This window comes from Suricata suricatta, chromosome 4 (assembly GCF_006229205.1).
Source record: "Suricata suricatta isolate VVHF042 chromosome 4, meerkat_22Aug2017_6uvM2_HiC, whole genome shotgun sequence".
Classification (NCBI taxonomy): Eukaryota; Metazoa; Chordata; class Mammalia; order Carnivora; family Herpestidae; genus Suricata; species Suricata suricatta.
The window spans coordinates 144,569,733-144,586,991 of record NC_043703.1 but is presented as its reverse complement, the minus strand read 5'-3'; the positions used below and the strand labels follow the sequence as shown (position 1 = coordinate 144,586,991).

At 52.8% G+C, this 17,259-nt stretch overlaps 1 protein-coding gene and 2 non-coding genes across 3 annotated transcripts; all 3 read left to right on the top strand.

Annotated features, from left to right (window-relative positions):
* Window positions 1-2,130: 2,130 nt before the first annotated feature.
* On the top strand, window positions 2,131-13,506 carry TMEM214 (transmembrane protein 214). The gene is made up of 17 exons (XM_029938121.1): window positions 2,131-2,310; window positions 3,257-3,456; window positions 4,247-4,397; window positions 4,694-4,828; window positions 5,074-5,156; window positions 5,606-5,711; window positions 5,820-5,901; window positions 6,705-6,806; window positions 7,160-7,301; window positions 7,695-7,786; window positions 8,063-8,111; window positions 8,305-8,418; window positions 8,617-8,734; window positions 9,282-9,378; window positions 9,573-9,741; window positions 9,884-10,029; window positions 10,218-13,506. The coding sequence occupies exons 1-17, from the start codon at window positions 2,166-2,168 to the stop codon at window positions 10,342-10,344; spliced, it is 2,058 nt and encodes a 685-aa protein (XP_029793981.1). The 5' UTR covers window positions 2,131-2,165; the 3' UTR covers window positions 10,345-13,506.
* Window positions 13,507-16,636: 3,130 nt separating this feature from the next.
* Window positions 16,637-16,726, top strand: TRNAY-GUA. The gene is given in 2 exon segments: window positions 16,637-16,673; window positions 16,691-16,726. It is a non-coding gene; the product is annotated as a tRNA-Tyr (tRNA).
* A 343-nt stretch (window positions 16,727-17,069) lies between these two features.
* Window positions 17,070-17,142, top strand: TRNAA-AGC. Its single transcript has one exon. It is a non-coding gene; the product is annotated as a tRNA-Ala (tRNA).
* Window positions 17,143-17,259: the final 117 nt, after the last annotated feature.

Sequence of the window (17,259 nt, the reverse complement as noted above, 5' to 3'; positions counted from 1 at the left end):
TGTACTTCCGTGAGCTCACCATTTTTCTCGCGCCCACACTAGACACCCACCTGCCCTCCTTGCACCCCACATCTTTTGATTCTTCCCTCAAACCCCACGTGGGTACCTGCCCAAGCCCACTCGGTGACTAGTGCCTGAGGCTTCTCTCAGAACACCCAGAGTTCAGGGCTATAAAGCCCCTGCCTCCTCCTCCACCTCTCCCTAGTACCCTCATCATACTAAGTCTCTTTTGTGTGGAACACTTAAGATGGTGACATGTAATTTTCTGCTTACACATTTGTCTCACACAGGCCTCAAGTTCCTCACAGGCTAGTGAGGTGAATCTTCCAGCTCCACCCGGCACAGTGCCAGGTGCTTAGGTAGAGAAGGTGCTTAGGAAGTGCTACTGGCTAAGTAAGTGAATGACTTCTAACCCCTGGATGCCAAGGTACAACTGATGACCTGCTGGACCATCCCAGAGAAAGACAGAAAGAAAGGCACTCCCTTCCTTCTAAATATCTCCACTATGGATATTTTTCCTTCAGAAAGCTCATTCTGTTTCTCTTCAGAAAAGAGCATCTCTTCTGTGACCAGACACACGACACAAAAGGGGATGAGCAAAGGAGATGTTGTTGTGAGACTGAGTAGAACTAAACCAACGATCTGGAAAAAGATGAATTGATGAATGGGCAGCTCAGTTATGGTCCTTGGTCAAAGTACTCTGTTTCAGAGGAAACTAAAGCAAGGTCAGCCACAGTCGGGCCAGAAGTGGCTAGAGGACAAGCAGGAGGCAGCAAGAGCTGGTCATCCCTCCTGCCCCCCCCCCGCCCCCTCTATCCACACATACCCATTTATTTTTCTAAAACAGTAGATCATGCTACTTTCTCACTGGCTTCCCAGTCCAAATTTCTGACAGACCATAGCATATGGGCTCAGATCCCTTTCTAGCCTTCTTCACCTCCCAAATCTCGTTAAGCACCATCACACTGAACTACTTCCAGTTTCCCTGCAATGCCCCACCTCTAGGCTTTCACTTAAAGCAATAAATCCATACGGCTGGCCTGCTCTTTCCACCTGTCATGATCACCAGCCAGTGAAAATTCTCCCAGTCCCCAGGGCCCATCTCAAATGCCACCTCTTTAAGGAAGCCGTCCCTAATCTCCTTCCTAAGGACCTCATCACTTTCCAAGCTGTTCATCACCTGTAGGAATTTGGGCTCTATCAGGTCTTACTACAAGGCCTAGCCTGTCTTGTACCTCAGTATAGCAGATATGAATCCCATCCTTAAATGTAGGAGTGGACATGAAATAGCACAGTTCCTTAACTGTAATAAATCAATTTCATTTCTTCTCCCTTCATCATCCCCTACTGGGATGCTTTAAATTTTGAGGTTTCACATGATACTACAAGCATGGTGGAAGGCCCTCCCAGGGGCAGAGTCAGCAGTCACCTGTTTTGAGTGATTCCTGAGGTCTGGGGCTCTTGATTACTCCCTGCCACATCTGGAACTTGGGACTGGGGGTCAGAGTCCTTCTTTCCTATTCCCTTTATGGGGAAATAGCCCTGGCTGTTCCAGAACCCCAGACTTTTCTATTAGAAGGGGTCCCCACTCTCCATTTCCTGCCCTCCAACACTGTCCCTACCCTCAGGCTCCATCCTCTTCCTTGTTCTTCCACAATAGATTCTTTTTTTATAGCCCAATAACTCAAAGTTTAACCACTAACAACAACAACAACAACAAACCTAGCACTTTCCTAGAAGGAAGAAAGTATTAATCTTCAAACTCTCACCAAAGGTAAGGAGAACGTTCCATTCCATCCTTCTGGCACCACTAGAAAGCAAAGAAAACCCCAACCTGTTAAATTTCCAAGTCACCCAATGCAAGTGGCCTTCCTACAGTAGATGCGCAATTAAAATTTTCTGAATGCAATAGCCTTTGCGTGGATGTTTTTGTTTGTTTTGTTTTGGTTTTTGGGTTTTTTGCTACGAAGGAGACCCCAGCCCCCAGCCCCAACCAGATACCTTGCTAGGGATAACGCGGCGAAAACGAAAGACTACAAGTCCCAGGCTGCCTTGCGGTTGGCGTCACGCGCCGCGGGGCCCTGCGAGGAGACGTGGCAGAGAGCGGCGCATCCGCGCGGGACCGGAAAGCCCAGGGTGGTGGCAGTGGCGGGAGGGTTGGAGCCATGGCAGCCAGGGCGGCTGGTGGGGGGCGCTGGGAGGTGGTGAGGAAGGGGCGGCGACCCGGGGCCGGCGGCAGTGGTAGAAGCGGTGGAGGGGACCGCCGGGCTCTCGGGGAGGCGAACGGTGTGTGGAAATACGACCTGACCCGTGAGTACCCACCCGGCCGGCCGCCGGCGCCGCCTCCCGGCCCCGGGCCTGCCCCTCCGGCGAGATGGCGAGCGGCCACCAGATCCCCTGGGCTCTCCTGCCGATCGGCACCCCCCCAGTCCAGCGAGCGCTGCCGTGTGTTGCCTCTTGAGCCTCATAGGAGGTAGACAGCGCTAGGAGGGAGCGGTCCTCGCCTCCCAGATGAGTAAACTGAGGCCCAGTGGAGTTAGATGCCTTTCCAGGGATCCCATGTCCGAGGGGACCGGGACTGCGGTCTGCACACACTCCCTGCCAGCCGTTCCCGGCCCTAGCCTGGCCTCTGCGGGCAGGTGCTGAGAGCTGGGGAGAGGCACCAGGCTTCATCGTGCTCGGCACCGCCTCCTTGACCAGCAGGTGGAGGGGTGGGTGGGGAGGGGAGGCCGAGGGGGCGGGGGGAGGGGAGGCCGAGGGGGCGGGGGGAGGGGGGGACGGGCAGCGGGAGGAACGACCCCACCACTCACTCTCAACACCCACCGAGTAAATTAAATGGCACCTCTTTCCTCAAAGACTCCTGGAGAGTGGAGAGAGCTTGACACTTGTTGATTATAGAGTTGTCACATTAGAACCAAGACGGAAAAGTCCCGACCTCCCAGACTGGGAGCCACTCACCAAGGAAGCCAGCCTTCTGTATCTGACTCCTCTGCTAGTTCCCACCTACTCTGATTTATCTAATAAAGAAATGCCTCACCTCTGTGAAAGAGCCTGTGAACTCAAGAGCTGCGGTGACTGAAAAGAAGCAACCAGAAGGGCTGCCCTCCCTGCTCCTTAAGCGGGAAGCAAGCAGGGGCTTGGGGCAGGCTCCCCACTGGAGACGAGTTTGGTGACGATGTGGGGGAAGGTACCGCTGTTCCCTAAGGCTCTCACACCTCAAGGATGGTCCCCCTTTCTCTGCCTGTCATTACCCCAGCTCCAATTCAGACGACAAGCACCCTTTATGAGCGGGGCTTTGAGAGAATCCTGAAGCGGCAGAATAAGGAGCAAGTTCCACCGCCAGCTGTGGAGCCTAAGAAGCCCGGGAACAAGAAGCAGAACAAGAAGGCGGCCGCCCTCACCAGCCAAAACCAGAAGCAGGGTCGCTTCCGCAGCCTGGAGGAGGCACTGAAAGCTGTGAGTGTACCTACACTTTAGGTGGGGAGACAACGGGGACATAGAGAAGATGAAAGGAACAAGGGCGTGGTGGTGGCCGCAGGGAGGGCCTGTGGAATTCGGGACACTAGTTTGGGGAGGAGGCATTCAGGAAAGGGCGGAAACCCCAAGGTGTAGGGCATCTGGGTGGCTCCGTCGGTTGAGTGTCCGACTTCGGCTCAGGTCATGATCTCACAGTTTGTGGGTTGGAGCCATGCGTCAGGCTCTGTGCTGACAACTCATAGCCTAGAGCCTGCTTTGGATTCTGTGTCCCTCCTCTTTCTCTGCCCCTCCCCCCCACTCACTCTGTCTCACTCTGTCTCTCAAAAATAAATAAACGTAAAAAATTTTTAAAAATTCCCAAGGTGTAGAATGTTTGCATTGGAGACAGATAGGAAATGTTTATAGGGAAACCTAGATTAGCTCAGGGAGAGCCTTAAAGGCCCAGGGATACTCAGGAGGGCGGTAGAAAAACAGTTGTGATGCCTTGCCCTGTGGAAGCAGCAATGTTTCATTTTCCATCTGGTCCCCTTAAACCTGTGAAGGGCTTAAGAGTACTGGGCCTTGAGATCAGTAACCCTAGCTGTACTCTTTTTTCCAAGTATCTGGCTGCAGCAATACTGGGGCATTCCGCACACTTAACATTTAAAAGCCGAAGCCCTTTTTTCTTCTACCTTCGCCTAGTCGGCCCATTTTCCCACCTCTGTCCTGTCTCCCCCACTGTACTCACTCATAACGCACCACGGGGGGGGGGGGGCTGTGTCCCTGGCAGCTGGACGTGGCAGCCCTCCAGAAGGAACTAGACAAGAGCCAAAGCGTGTTCTCTGGAAACCCATCCGTGTGGTTGAAGGACCTGGCCAGCTATCTCAACTACAAGCTGCAAGCGCCTCTAAGTGAACCCACCCTAAGCCAGCACACTCACGGTTCGTTCTTCCAGCCCCCTCACAATCAGACCGGTTCCAGAAAACACCGAGAGGGCTGTATGTTCGCACATTAGTTAGTAACAGAGCCCGGTGCCCCACCCCGTCCTGATTTCATGTGCGTAAATCAAGATGTTCTCAAATCATGACAGCTGTGAAAGCACCTGGGCCTCACTGGGATAGGGAGGATGCCAGCCTCCGTGCAGGGGCCTCTGCCTGCACCCCCTGCTCTCAGGGAGAGTACAGGGCTGGCAGAGGCTTCTGGTGCCAGCACTCACGTGGAGGCCTGTCGGCCCCAGATTATCCCTACAGCCTGGTGAGCCGGGAGCTGCGTGGGATCATCCGAGGGCTACTGGCCAAGGCCGCGGGGTCTCTGGATCTCTTTTTCGACCACTGTCTCTTCACTATGCTGCAGGAGCTGGATAAGACGCCAGGTGAGCGAGGCCCCTTGTGCAGGTGAGCCCCGCCCCATCTTGGAAACCTACTAGTCCCTTTTTCCTGCTTCCCTATGGGCCGAGTGGTTCTGTTTCCAGCGGGGAACTGTGCTAATCTCAACACTTTTTGAAAAAGAAAGAGGTCGCTGGGCCTGGGTTCTGGGCTCACAGCTGCTAGAAAAGGGAGCTTTCCGATTTGGGGCATCAAGTAGCGTATGTACATCTGAGAACACCTGTCTCTTCAGGGGAGTCACTGCATGGTTACCGCATCTGTATCCAGGCCATTCTGCAAGACAAGCCCAGGATTGCCACCACGAACCTGGGCAAGGTGAGCTCAGGCTGGTGGTGGGGACTCTGGGAGGCTAGGAGTGGGGAGGCTGGGCAGAATCTACACCGTGGGACTGAGGTGAGGGATAGGGGAAGGCCCTGTAAGACCCAGAATGATGGCAAATGCTGCTAGGGCTCGCTCCGGATCTGCTTTGTACATACATGAGGCAGGCGCTGCAGTGATTCTCATTTTGTAGCCGGGAAGAGTGAGCCACAGAGGGCTTCTGTACCTTTCCTAGAGTTAGTGAACCAGTAGGTGGCAAGTATAGGCCAAGGCCACAGCCTGGTGCCAGAGCACATGCTCTGGATCACTACCCTGTATTCCGCCAGGGCTCCACTGCTCTGTGGCCTGTCCCTTCTCTCCCTGTTGACATCTCGTCCTGCCTGGCTTTGGGGGTGCCCCTGGTGCTTTGCCCCATTCCAACCTGCCTTTCCCACTGGTCTCCTCAGTTCCTGGAACTGCTAAGGTCTCACCAGAGCCGTCCAGCAAAGTGTCTGACCATCATGTGGGCCTTGGGTCAACCAGGTTTTACCAACCTCACTGAAGGACTGAAAGGTAACAGGAGTGGGGACAAAAGAGGGGTGGTCTTGGAAGGAGTAAGCTCCCCTTTGACCTCCCCAGTGGGCCCAAGCCTGAGTCTTCCTCCCTGAACTGTCTCCTCAGTGTGGCTGGGGATCATGCTGCCTGTGCTGGGCATCAAGTCTCTGTCTCCCTTCGCCATTGCATACCTGGATCGGCTGCTCCTGTGAGTAATTGGAGGGCCGGGAGGGGGTGTCAGCCAGGAAGGCTCATGGTGTCCAAAGTTGCTGCTTCAGGGGCTCCTGGGTGGCTCCGTCGGTTGAGCATCTGACTCCTGATTTCGGCTCAGGTCATGATCTCATGGTTCATGGGTTTGAGCCCTACATCGGGCTCTGCACTGACAGTTCTGAGCTTGCCTGTGATTCTCTCTCTCTCCCTCTCTCTCTGTCTCTTCCTCCTACCCTCCCTCTCTCCACCCCTCCCTTGCTCATGCTCTCTGTCTCAAAATAAATAAATAAAACATGGGGCGCCCAGGTGGCTCAGTCGGTTAAGGGTCTGACTTCAGCTCAGGTCATGATCTCATGGTTCATGGGTTCGATCCCCGCACCAGGCTCTGTGCTGACTGCTCAGAGCCTGGAGCCTGCTTCAGAGCCTGTGTCTCCTTCTCTCTCTCTGTCCCTCTCCCACTCATGCTCTGTCTTTCAAGAATGAATAAACGTTTAAAAAAACTTTTTAATAAATAAATGAATCAATAAATAACTCTTAAAAATTTTTTTAAACAAAGAAAACCACACAAAGCTGCTGTTTCAGCAAAATGGGATGCTGTGATCCTGGCTTCCATAGATGTGAGGAGAACCAGAACCAGCCCCCCCCTCCCCCCCCAATCAGAATGTGAGGAAGGAAAGGAAATAAGCTACCAAGGAGTAGGGGGTGGGGCAGAGTTTATGCCCATTTCCCTAGATGTTGGCTTTCGCTGGGCATACAGCCTGCATGGTAGTTTCCACAAGTCTGTTTCTCCTCCCCGCATAGGATGCACCCCAACCTCACCAAGGGCTTTGGCATGATTGGCCCCAAGGACTTCTTCCCGCTTCTGGACTTTGCCTACATGCCCAACAACTCCCTGACACCCAGGTAGGACTGCCCTGGGGCACACCTGCTGTGGGATCCCAGAGTCAGGAGCAGGCAGCGTATTTCCTGTCCCCTCTTCTCCAACCATCCTCAATTGAAGATTCTCAACCTGCAAGGTTCAAGGGATCGGTGAACCTCCTGAAATTATGTGGACCCTCGAGTATCGTTGCCATATGGGCATTTTTCTGGGGATAAGATCCATGACTTCCACAGATTTTCCAGGGAATCTCTATGTCTGAAAAGACTCTGAGCCATTATAAGGCCCTTCGCGACTCCCCTCAGGCAGGCAGGCCAAAGGGACGCATCACAGCTCCCTAAGAGGCTGTGCCCGGCTCTCCTCCCCACCCCCACCCCAGCCTGCAGGAGCAGCTGTGTCAGCTCTACCCCCGACTGAAGGTGCTAGCATTTGGGGCGAAGCCGGAATCCGTCCTGCACACGTACTTCCCCTCCTTCCTGTCCAGAGCCACCCCCAGCTGCCCCCCTGAGATGAAGAAAGAGGTGAGGAAATGGCAGGAGGCCGCCACAGAGGTCCCTGCCTGCTGGTGAGGGGCCTGCCTTCACGGGGCCATATCCTGGGTACCTCCTTAACTCCCTCCTGTAGCCACCTGCCCCACCCATTTGTGTGCCACCCTCCCAAGGCAGAGCTCAGCTGGTCTCTGATGTCCTGCCTCTTACAGAGAGGTGACCTTCCAGCTCAAGCTCTGAGTTGGGGGCTGCGGCCTCCCCCTTATGACCTCTCAGATTTCTGGGGTCTTGGCATAATTTCCCCATTCTCTGGGATATGGTGTTGCCTGGGCAGCCTCACTTAGGGGCCAGGGGCTACCACTCACGACTCTCCCCCCAGCAGCCCCAGGCCCCAGCCGTTTCTCCCATCTCCTGTCCCCTGTGCAGCTCCTGAGCAGCCTGACCGAGTGCCTGACGGTGGACCCCCTCAGCGCCAGCGTCTGGAGGCAGCTGTACCCCAAGCACTTGTCACAGTCCAGGCAGGTGGGGGGTGGGGAGTGCCCACCTCTGATTCGTGCAGAGAAGCCCAGTCCATGCTTCCCCGCCTGTCCCTAGCCTAGAAGTAGGACAGGAAAATCTGTCACTGTCCTTCGGGTTTGTGCCTTTCAAATTGAGCAGGCAGTGTGCTGGGGCAGCCTCTAGGAAGCTGCTCACCGTGGGAGGGAAATGAAGGAGCCAGGGCTTTGTGGGGGGACAGAAGGATGGGAAGGGCCAAGCGGGCCCCCTGACTGGAAGGGGTTGTGCTTTCCCCATAGCCTGCTGCTGGAACACCTGCTCAGGTCCTGGGAGCAGATTCCCAAGAAGGTGAGGAGCTGGGAGGATGTAGCAGGCGGAGCCTCGCCTGGGTCCTGGGCTCGCACCCTTCAACCACTGCCCCCCTGCCTGAGAAGGCACTGTCTTCGTGCATTTGGCATGGACAGTGGCATAGGGCGGAGGCTCAGGCTTCCCTTACAGACTGAACGCTGTCCTCTCAACCCAGACTCTTCTTACCCGGTAGACGCAGAAGTCTTTGCAAGAAACCATTCAGTCCTTCAAGCTGGCCAACCAGGAGCTGCTGAGGAAGGGCAGCTGCAGCAACCAGGATGCCGTCACCTGCGACACGGCCTGCAAGGTCCCAGCACCCAGCCCTACCCCGTGCACACCCTGTCGTAGGCCTCTGTCTCAGCACATTCCCCGCTCCCCACCCCCCCGCCGTCCCTGGAGCCCCCACTACCTCTGGAGTCATGTGAGGGCCTGACCCTCTCCCTGGAAGGCCGGGCAAGGACCGCCCCCTCCCCTCTGACCACCGCTCCCGCCCCTCTCCTCATAGGGCCTGTTGCAACAGGCACGGGGCTACCGGCTGCCCTGGACACGGCTGCTCCTACTGGTGCTGATCTTTGCCGTAGGCTTCCTGTGCCATGACTTCCGCTCACACAGCTCTTTCGAGGGTAAGCGGGAGTTGGCAGGCAAGGAGGATAGCATGAGGGTGAGGCCCAGAGCTAGGGGTAGCACCCCGCCCCAACACAGCCTTGTCCCGATACAACAGAAGGAGCCTTTGCAGGCAGGCTTTTCTGTCCACAACTGTGACGTTGCCACTTCAGATTGGACTGTGGCTTTGCGGTGCAGAAATGCTTGTGTATTCATGGTCTCGTCTGCGAACGTGTTGGCTCCTTTCTAACTCCCGAGGAAGCTGAGGGCCAGACTTTCCAATTAGCGGAAGGTCCCTGCTGGTACGTAGACAGGGGCACCCTCCAGCCCAGGACTGCCTGACAGCTGCAGGGCCACGTCCTGCCCGCTCACCTGGCCCAGCAGGCGAAATGGGCTCAGCTGCCCAGGCCTGCATCCATCCCTCTGAGCAAGCATGCTCCGGAACAGACTGGAGCCAACTGAGTTCTGCTGTGTCCCTCAGTGGGCCTGCTCTGGGGCCTGTAGAGTCCGTCTCCCCACGCCCTGTCGCCCTCACCCCCCAGCTCACCAGAGGCCCCCTTTACTCAGCCTCCCTTTCTGGCCGGTTGCTTCGATCATCTGGGTTCTTGCCTGCTGGCCAGCAAGTATGTGCCAAGGTCTACTCCTATAGCCTACAAGGCTACAGGTGAGCTCCGCCTGGGGAGGGGAGAAACGAGGGGGGAGGGAGGAGGCTTGGTGTTCACGGTGGTGACGGCATCCATTGGAAATGATTGCGGTTTTCCATTCCCAAGGCCTCCCTTCCCCCCCAGCCGTTGTCAGGGGAGCCGAGCTGTCTGAGGAGACTCAGCCCTCCTTTCTCCCCTCTGTCTTCCCCTACAGCTGGCTGGAGGAGGCACTGCCGGCCTGGGGCTCCCACCTGCTGACCATGGCGAGGCCCGGTCTGCAGCTGGCCTGGACCTACACCAATGCCACGGTCAGCTTTCTTTCTGCCCACTGTGCCTCCCACCTTGCCTGGTTTGGGGACAGCCTCACCAACCTATCGCAGAGAGTAAGCCAGAGACAGGGAGGTCAGAGAATGGCTGGCCTCCCCAGGGGCTGGGAGGGGCATCCCCATATGGAGTGGGTCCTCAGGACCAGGATGCGTTGTCCCTGGGTTCTAGCCTCCCCCCTTCTCTGTGCCACAACTACAGATCCAGCTCCCCGCTACCCTGACCCAGCTGCTCCAGGCTCTGCGGGAGCTGCTCCTGCTGCTTCACCAGAATGTGTTGCTGCCGCTGTGGCACATGCTGCTGGAGGCCCTGGCCCGGGCCCGGGAGCACTGCCATGAGGCGTGCAGGTGAGGGCCGAGCCCCCCGCCCTGTCCCCAGGGACGAGCCTATCCATTCGGTCTCTCCCTGTGCCCTGCCCTGCCCCACCTCTCAAGCGTCCGTTGGTGACCCTGGGATGCAGGTTATGGGTCTGAGCTGCAACCTTGTGACTTGACACCGCTTCCCAACCCACACAAATGTTCTGCTTTCCTCGCAGAGGTGAGGTGACTTGGGACTGCGTGAAGACACAACTCGGGGAGGCTGCCCACTGGCTCTGGGTCGGCCTGCAGGACATCTCCGTGGCCCTCTTGGACTGGGTCCTCGCTGTGATATCCCGGCAGTAGGCCCTGCGTGCCCGGCCCCGGGGCCTGTCTGGGGCAGGTCCCCTGAGTCTGCCGGGGGGAGCAGGTGGCAGTTCTGCAAAGGAGGCTTTTTTACTTGGCTTTGGAGTCCTGGCTCCTAGGCAGGTGGCCGGTGGCCTTGGCCCCTATTCTCCCATCTTTGGTGGGGACCGAGCCCAGAGGTATCTCAGGTTCCTCCCCCCAATCCCACTGAACACTCGTCTGGTCCTGTTGCATGTAGCTTCCAGCCTCTGTCCTCAGGCCGGTAGCCCTTGTAGCCCATTCTTGTCTCCTGCTCTCCACTTCCTTTTGTCTCATTCCTGAAACTCCAGAACAACTCGTCTCCAGAATGGTGGGACTCCATTGAGTGAAATCTGCATTCTTCTGCTGAGTGATTCCTGCTCCCAGACGTTAGCCACAGGGGAGCAAGGAAAGGGGCCTCCAAAAGAACACAGCCCCATAGTGGCCAGCCAGAGCCTCACCTCCACCCACAGCCGGGGCGTGACTGCCCGCAGACGTGAGGGCAGGGTGGAAAGGCCTCTCACTTCCAAATGCCCAGCTTAAGTCCTTCGAGGCCTCTCTCTGCCCCCCTTCATCATGGTCCTACGTCCTTACTCTCCATGCCCCGGTCTGGGGGACCAGACCTCAAGTTTCAGCTTATCCCTGCCTCCCAGCCCTACCATCTGCCTGGAGAGCAAAGCCCCATTGATTGTGTGCCTCGGCCCGGCGAGCCTTCCAGCAGCCTGTTGAAGCGGGATTCCGCATATGGCTCCTCAGTATGCCCACCGGCTGGAATAAAGGACACAGATGTGACTGTCAGTGTTCCTCTCCGAGTCCGCATGTAGGAATTCCCATAGCTGTGAGCGGGACAACAGAATACAGGGCATCTGCCTGTCCTTTGGCCCTCCGCTTCCTGGAAGTTGGAGCCGCTGGCTGCACCTGTGAGCTCCTGGCAGAGAGCACTCACGGCCATCACTAAATGGGCCTGTTGAGGATTCCAGACACTCCTTTTGCTCCGCTACTCACATTGTCTCCGTTGTCACTATGATTCATGTCCCAAGACTTCCCTTGATAGCTTGAGTATTTTAAGCTGGGAAAAGCAGGGAGAGTGTCCTGGGGGAATTCTTGGTCTGTGAGTGGTGGTGTCCTCTTCCTTGCTAGGAGCTTCATTTTATTTTATTTTATTTATTTTTAGGTAGACCCTGTGCCCAATGTGCGGCTTAAACTCAAAACCTGGAGATCAAAGAGTCACATGCTGTCTGACAGCCTGCCAGGACTTAATTTATTAATTAGTTCTATAAAGCAATTAGGGAAAGATGTAGGACTCCGAAAGACACACAAGTCAAGGATCTATCACCAAAGTCCCTCTCTGGTTTTGACTTGGGACTATACGAAAGCCGCACCGGCTTTCAGCTCTCACCTCACGTTTCTAATGTTTGAAATGTTAGCAGGGCTAGGGGTGCGCTGTCCACTCCGGCTCCCACAGGCTGGTTTCTGCTTCCATCAGCTGCCTGAGGTGACAGCAGGCTGATGGCCAGCTACCACTTTCCCATTCAGGTGTGGCCCTGAGACCCTCCCTCAGCTTTTCAGTGGCAAGATTAGTATAAAGTTGCAAGCATAGAAAAGTCATGGCACAAAGTGAGGTCCTGAGTACAATTGCATCCCCCGTTGTGTTCCCTTTCCTCGCTAGGATATAACTCTCTTACTGGCTGAGCATTAAACAGTCCACGTTGGGCAGAACCCCACTCTCCTAGTGGCAGGTGGCCATGACCATTTTTCCCAAGGGAGAAAGCCCCACCTGGCAGCTAAGGTCTAGGACTGCTAGGCAGGACTGTCCGAGGGTCCCAAGACCTCACTTCTTCCCAATCCGGAAATGGGTGCAGTTCTTAAGAACAGTGAATCCTTATAACTGGTCTGAGTTCAAAGCAAGTTGAAGAAAGGGCTGGTGTGAACCTGGGTTGGCAGCCGCATAGGACGAGTAAAATGACGAGCCTGTCCTATGATGCCATTGAATCACCAATGCTCTGGACTGTCACAAGCCAGTGAATCAAAGAATGTCACTTAGATTTACTTTGTTGGGTTTAATTTCTGAACTAGAGTCCTGGGGTGCAACATATAATCAGGTTGGCTGGGGGCTTCATAGCCTTTCACAGGGACACTGACAGCCTAATTGGTTTTATTTGATAAACCCACTTGTTTGGCCTATTAATGGAATGGTCCAGAATTATTCCCGTGTCAAGAGAAGTGGTCCAACACTGCACCTGCTGTCCAATAAAACTAAACCATAAAAAAATAAATAAAAACTAAACCAGACACCCAGAAGTTACCCATCTGGCAGACCCATCAATGCACAAGAATCCAAGCCAAGCCAGTGAACTGAGCTGTGTGGACCAGGCAGGCAGACTCCAGCTGACAGGTGGACTGTCACACTATGAAGATTGGTGTTATTGGAACAGAAGTAACCTGACCCTTCAGAGGGTCACATTTGGACATTGTAACTTTACTTTTCATGCAGCGAGAGTTCTACAGATAACATGCCCCAAAAACTGAAGGGTAGTTTTAAGTACGGTTATCTCTTATCAATCTCTTACCAACTCCTTTGTGGGTCTGCAAGTCCTAGTACATGACTCATTTGGAACACTACTTTCCACAGGGCTTAAAGCGCGTTTCTGGATTTGTACGCAGTCTATAGCTCCAGCTTTACAGCAGGGTCACCGAATGGGTGGTCCGACTTCCCAAAAACAGTGTTGCTAGACTCACTGTTGCATTGTCAGTCCATTCTCAAATGCCATCACCCCTGGGGTGGAGCGTGCCCTACCCTATTCCAGAAGAATCCAGTTGACAGTTACAAAGAAATTTCAATAGGTTTCTGACCTCTGAGTATTTTCTTCTCTCTCCTGAAGGAGTTTGGATTTCAGTGAACACTTAAAGTGATCCATCCTTTTCTACATACTCTTCATGGTTCTGCTCCCAAAAGGGCTTGAGAGGACAAAGGCTCGCTTTTCTCTATGTGGTATTCCATTTTACTGGGCAGTTTTATTGTCCCAAACTTGTATGAGAAAGACTTTGGGATGGGGGTGGGAGGAGCTTTCACCATTCAGGATATGAGTGAATACTTGTTGAATATTGAACAATCTGCCTATTAATAAAGACATTGAATTCAGACACATTGTTGGCTGTGCCTCGGTATGTATATATGTGTATATAATAGGTATATATACACACATACACATATTACTATGTTAGCACACCAGTTATTAGTTTTTAATAGACTTTCTTTTTTTTAATGTTTTATTTATTTTTGATACAGAGAGAGAGACAGAGCATGAGAGGGAGAAGGGCAGAGAGAAGGAGACACAGAACCGAAGCAGGCTCCAGGCTCTGAACTAGCTGTCAGCACAGAGCCCGACGCGGGGCTGGAACCCACGGACGTGAGATCTGACCTGAGCTGAAGCCGGAGACTCAACCGACTGAGCCACCCAGGCGCCCCTTAATAGACTGTCTTAGAGCAGTTTCAGGTTCACATCAAAACTGAGCAAAGAGTACATATGTCCCGCCCCCCCCCCCCCGCCCCCACACAGCTTCCCGCACTTGTCATCATCAGTGAACATATACGGACACATTGCTATCACCCAAGGTCCATAGTTTACATGAAACATACTTCGTATGATTTTAGTCTTTTTAAATTTATTGAGACTTGTTCTGCAGACTAACATGTGGGCTATCCAGGAGAATGTTCCATGTGTATGTGTGAGAAAGAATGTGTATTGTGCTATTGTTAGGTGGAAGGTTCTGTGCCTGTTAGGTCCAGTTGGTGTATTGATCAAGGCTTTCATTTCCTTACTGAGCTTATCACGAATACATCCTTAATATTTAAAAAAAAAACTTTCACAATCAAGAAAAGCCTAAAAACAAAAATATGGATAGAAGACAATTCATTAAAAAGTGAAGACACTTTTAAAAAGTCCATTTCATTGGTAAAGTGCAAATTTCAAATAGTTACCAGTTCTGCCCATTAACAAAGTTTTTTTTTTTTTTTTTAAGCAATAGTTTACTCAATGAATGCTGTGCTAGAAATCAGTGTGAGGTTTCTGGGAAGTAATTTGATAATATCTATCAAAACGTTTAAAAGTTCCATACTATTTTACCAAGTAATTCCACTCCTGAAGATACAGAGATTAGAGAAGAGAAATATGGACAAAGATTTATGTACAAGAACATTTATTGTAGCAGTATTAATACAATTTAGATACAAACTGTGTCCAACAATAAGATGAATATTATTTAAAAAAAAAAAACCTGTTGTAAAACCAGAATGGCTAATCAAATGATTTCAAAGAATCTGTAATGACATAGGAAAATGCTTATAATTGAGCTCATTTTGTTGAAAATTGGCTATAATTTAAAAAATACAGAAGAGTGTTGGCAAGGATGGGGAGAAACTGGAACCCTCCACATTGTTGGTGGGAATATAAAATGATTCAGCCACTGTGGAAAACAATTAGGTGGTTCCTCCAAGAGTTAAAAATACAATGACCACAAAACCCAGCAATGCCACTCCTAGGTACACACCCAAGATAAAAACATATATCCACACAGAAACTTGTACCTGAATGTGTATAGCACTGTTATTCATAAAAGCTAAAAGGTAGGAACAGCCCAAAGCCTATCAATAGAAAGATAAACAAAATGGGATATTAATTACAATGGAATATTATTCAACCACCAAAAGAGAGAAGGTGATGACACATGATACAACCTGGAAGAGTCTCAAACACACTATGACAAGTGGAAATCAGACACAAAGGTCACATATTTTATTACTTCTTTTATATGGGATCTCTAGAATAGGCAAAGCCACAGAGAAAATGCAGGTTAGTGGTTGCCTGGGTATGGGGGTGGGGGAAGAGGTGGGGGCGAATGATTATACTTAGAGTGCAGGATATTCTAGGGTGATTAAAAAAATAAGTTTAGAAACTAGGAAGAAGTGACATTTGCATAATACTGTGAATGCACTAAGTGCTACCGAAGTGTTCATACTTTAAAATGGTTAATTGTAGGTTATGGGAAATCTCGTCTTGAAAAAATATATATTCGGTTTACCAGCAACCTCTCCCCTCAAGAAAGAGAGCCAACGGGCACACTAAAGACTGCACAAGAAAACTGCCCAAATGAACACTCTGGGACACAGCGGTAGGCTTTGCAGCAGCAGAATCAAATTAAACTAAGCAATGGGTGGGAATGTGGTAACCTCCTGCTCCGTGGGTGGGCGCAAGGAGGGAAGCCCTGTGGTGCTCAATGACATCAGAGACCTCGGATTTAAAGCGTCGGGCTGCAACGGGGCCTGAAACCATCACTGGACCTGGATTTGCCCAGGGCGACTGTGACTCCACGTAGTCCAGGCCGCAGAGCTGGAAATGGTCCGGGTCTCCCCACACTTGCACTCCGCCAGACCATGAAGCAAAGCTTCGTAGGGGAGTTAGGGCTTAGGTTTGTTTCAAAGCCCCGGGAAATTCTAGTGGGCGGAGGATTGTAGGCTGGCAGGCCAGGCCCTTGGAAAGAGGCGCGGAGGTGTGGCGAGACGCGGCCGGCGGCGGACCGGCTCACTTTGCCTCGCTCAGGGCCCCCCGCTCCGCGCCTGCGGCCAAGCCCGAATCGCAGGCTTTCTGCGCTGCCGGACGGCTCGCAGTCCTGCACGCAGCGAGCAGCTCTGTGGTATGTATGTTCTATGCTCCAGCCAGAACGAATAAATCCTGACAAAATGTTGGTTAATTGACCTAATGAATTCCCTTCACATCAGGAGAGCAGTACGATTTTACTGGCGCCCCCAAGACACCGAAGGGAAATCTGAAGCGAATAGCGAAAGCAAGCCCCCAGCTTTGTAAACTGGACTAATAGGCTGTGCAATTGCAGAGCACACATGCGTGCCCGCCGCGGACGGGAAATGCTGCCCAGCCGCCCATGGTTGTGAGTGGATCTCAAAGCGTCCGCAATCCTGTAAAAGCCAGGGGAGTAGAGGTGGTGTGGGCTGTTTTGTTTTGGTTTGGTTTGGTTTTGTAAAACAGGGAAGTGGAAAGGAAGTGTATTGCTTGTTTCCTTTGTCCAGAATTGGGAAGCCGGTCCTTTGCTCGACCTTCTTTCCGGCTTCCTTTGTTTCTGTGCGCCTTGAAGGGGTTCGGCGGGCGAGCTCCTTTATAAAGCGGGATGGGGAACTTTCCGTCAAATCTCGAGCTTCAGAGTAGTGTGGCCTTGGTAAGCATTAGGGAGGAATTGGCAGGCCTCGGAAGCAGCGGAGCCTTCGATAGCTCAGTTGGTAGAGCGGAGGACTGTAGTGGTGTGAGTTGCGGCAATCCTTAGGTCGCTGGTTCGATTCCGGCTCGAAGGACTTCGTAGAATCTTTTTAGCTTTCCCCTTACTTCCCTTCAGTCATCCCGTAGAGAGAAAGTTTCACTCAGAGGCCCCCTACGGATTTGCAGGAGCGCGGCAGATGTTCGGTAAAACCCACCTACAGTATGTAGGCAGTGTACGATCTAGCCCTCTTGTGGGTTAAATGCGAAGATACGTTATTACTATTGCTGACGTGTAGTTATTATACTCCTGCCTTAAAAATCTTGCCCACGATCCCACTGTACACTGCTAGATAAATGTCTTGAATTACGGTCGGTCCTCGGGTCAGCGGCCAGCCTAGAGCAGCCTGTAAGGCAAAAGGAAGAAGAGCGGCAGTAGGCGGGGGATTAGCTCAAATGGTAGAGCGCTCGCTTAGCATGCGAGAGGTAGCGGGATCGATGCCCGCATCCTCCACTCAAGTTTTTGCCCCGTGTAACGGTACCAGAGGATCCCCGCACGGCGAGAGATCTGCCGACCTGGGAAGGTGATTTGTAAAATACACCGAGGAGCGCGGTTCGCAATAATTAGCTT

Excerpts from the sequence above, each read along its gene's own strand:
- TMEM214 (XM_029938121.1), top strand. The coding sequence starts at position 2,166 with ATGGCAGCCAGGGCGGCTGGTGGGGGGCGCTGGGAGGTGGTGAGGAAG. Across the intron at positions 6,807-7,159 it reads AACAACTCCCTGACACCCAG|CCTGCAGGAGCAGCTGTGTC; the intron begins GTAGGACTGCCC and ends CCCCCACCCCAG. Across the intron at positions 8,419-8,616 it reads CCTGCGACACGGCCTGCAAG|GGCCTGTTGCAACAGGCACG; the intron begins GTCCCAGCACCC and ends CTCTCCTCATAG.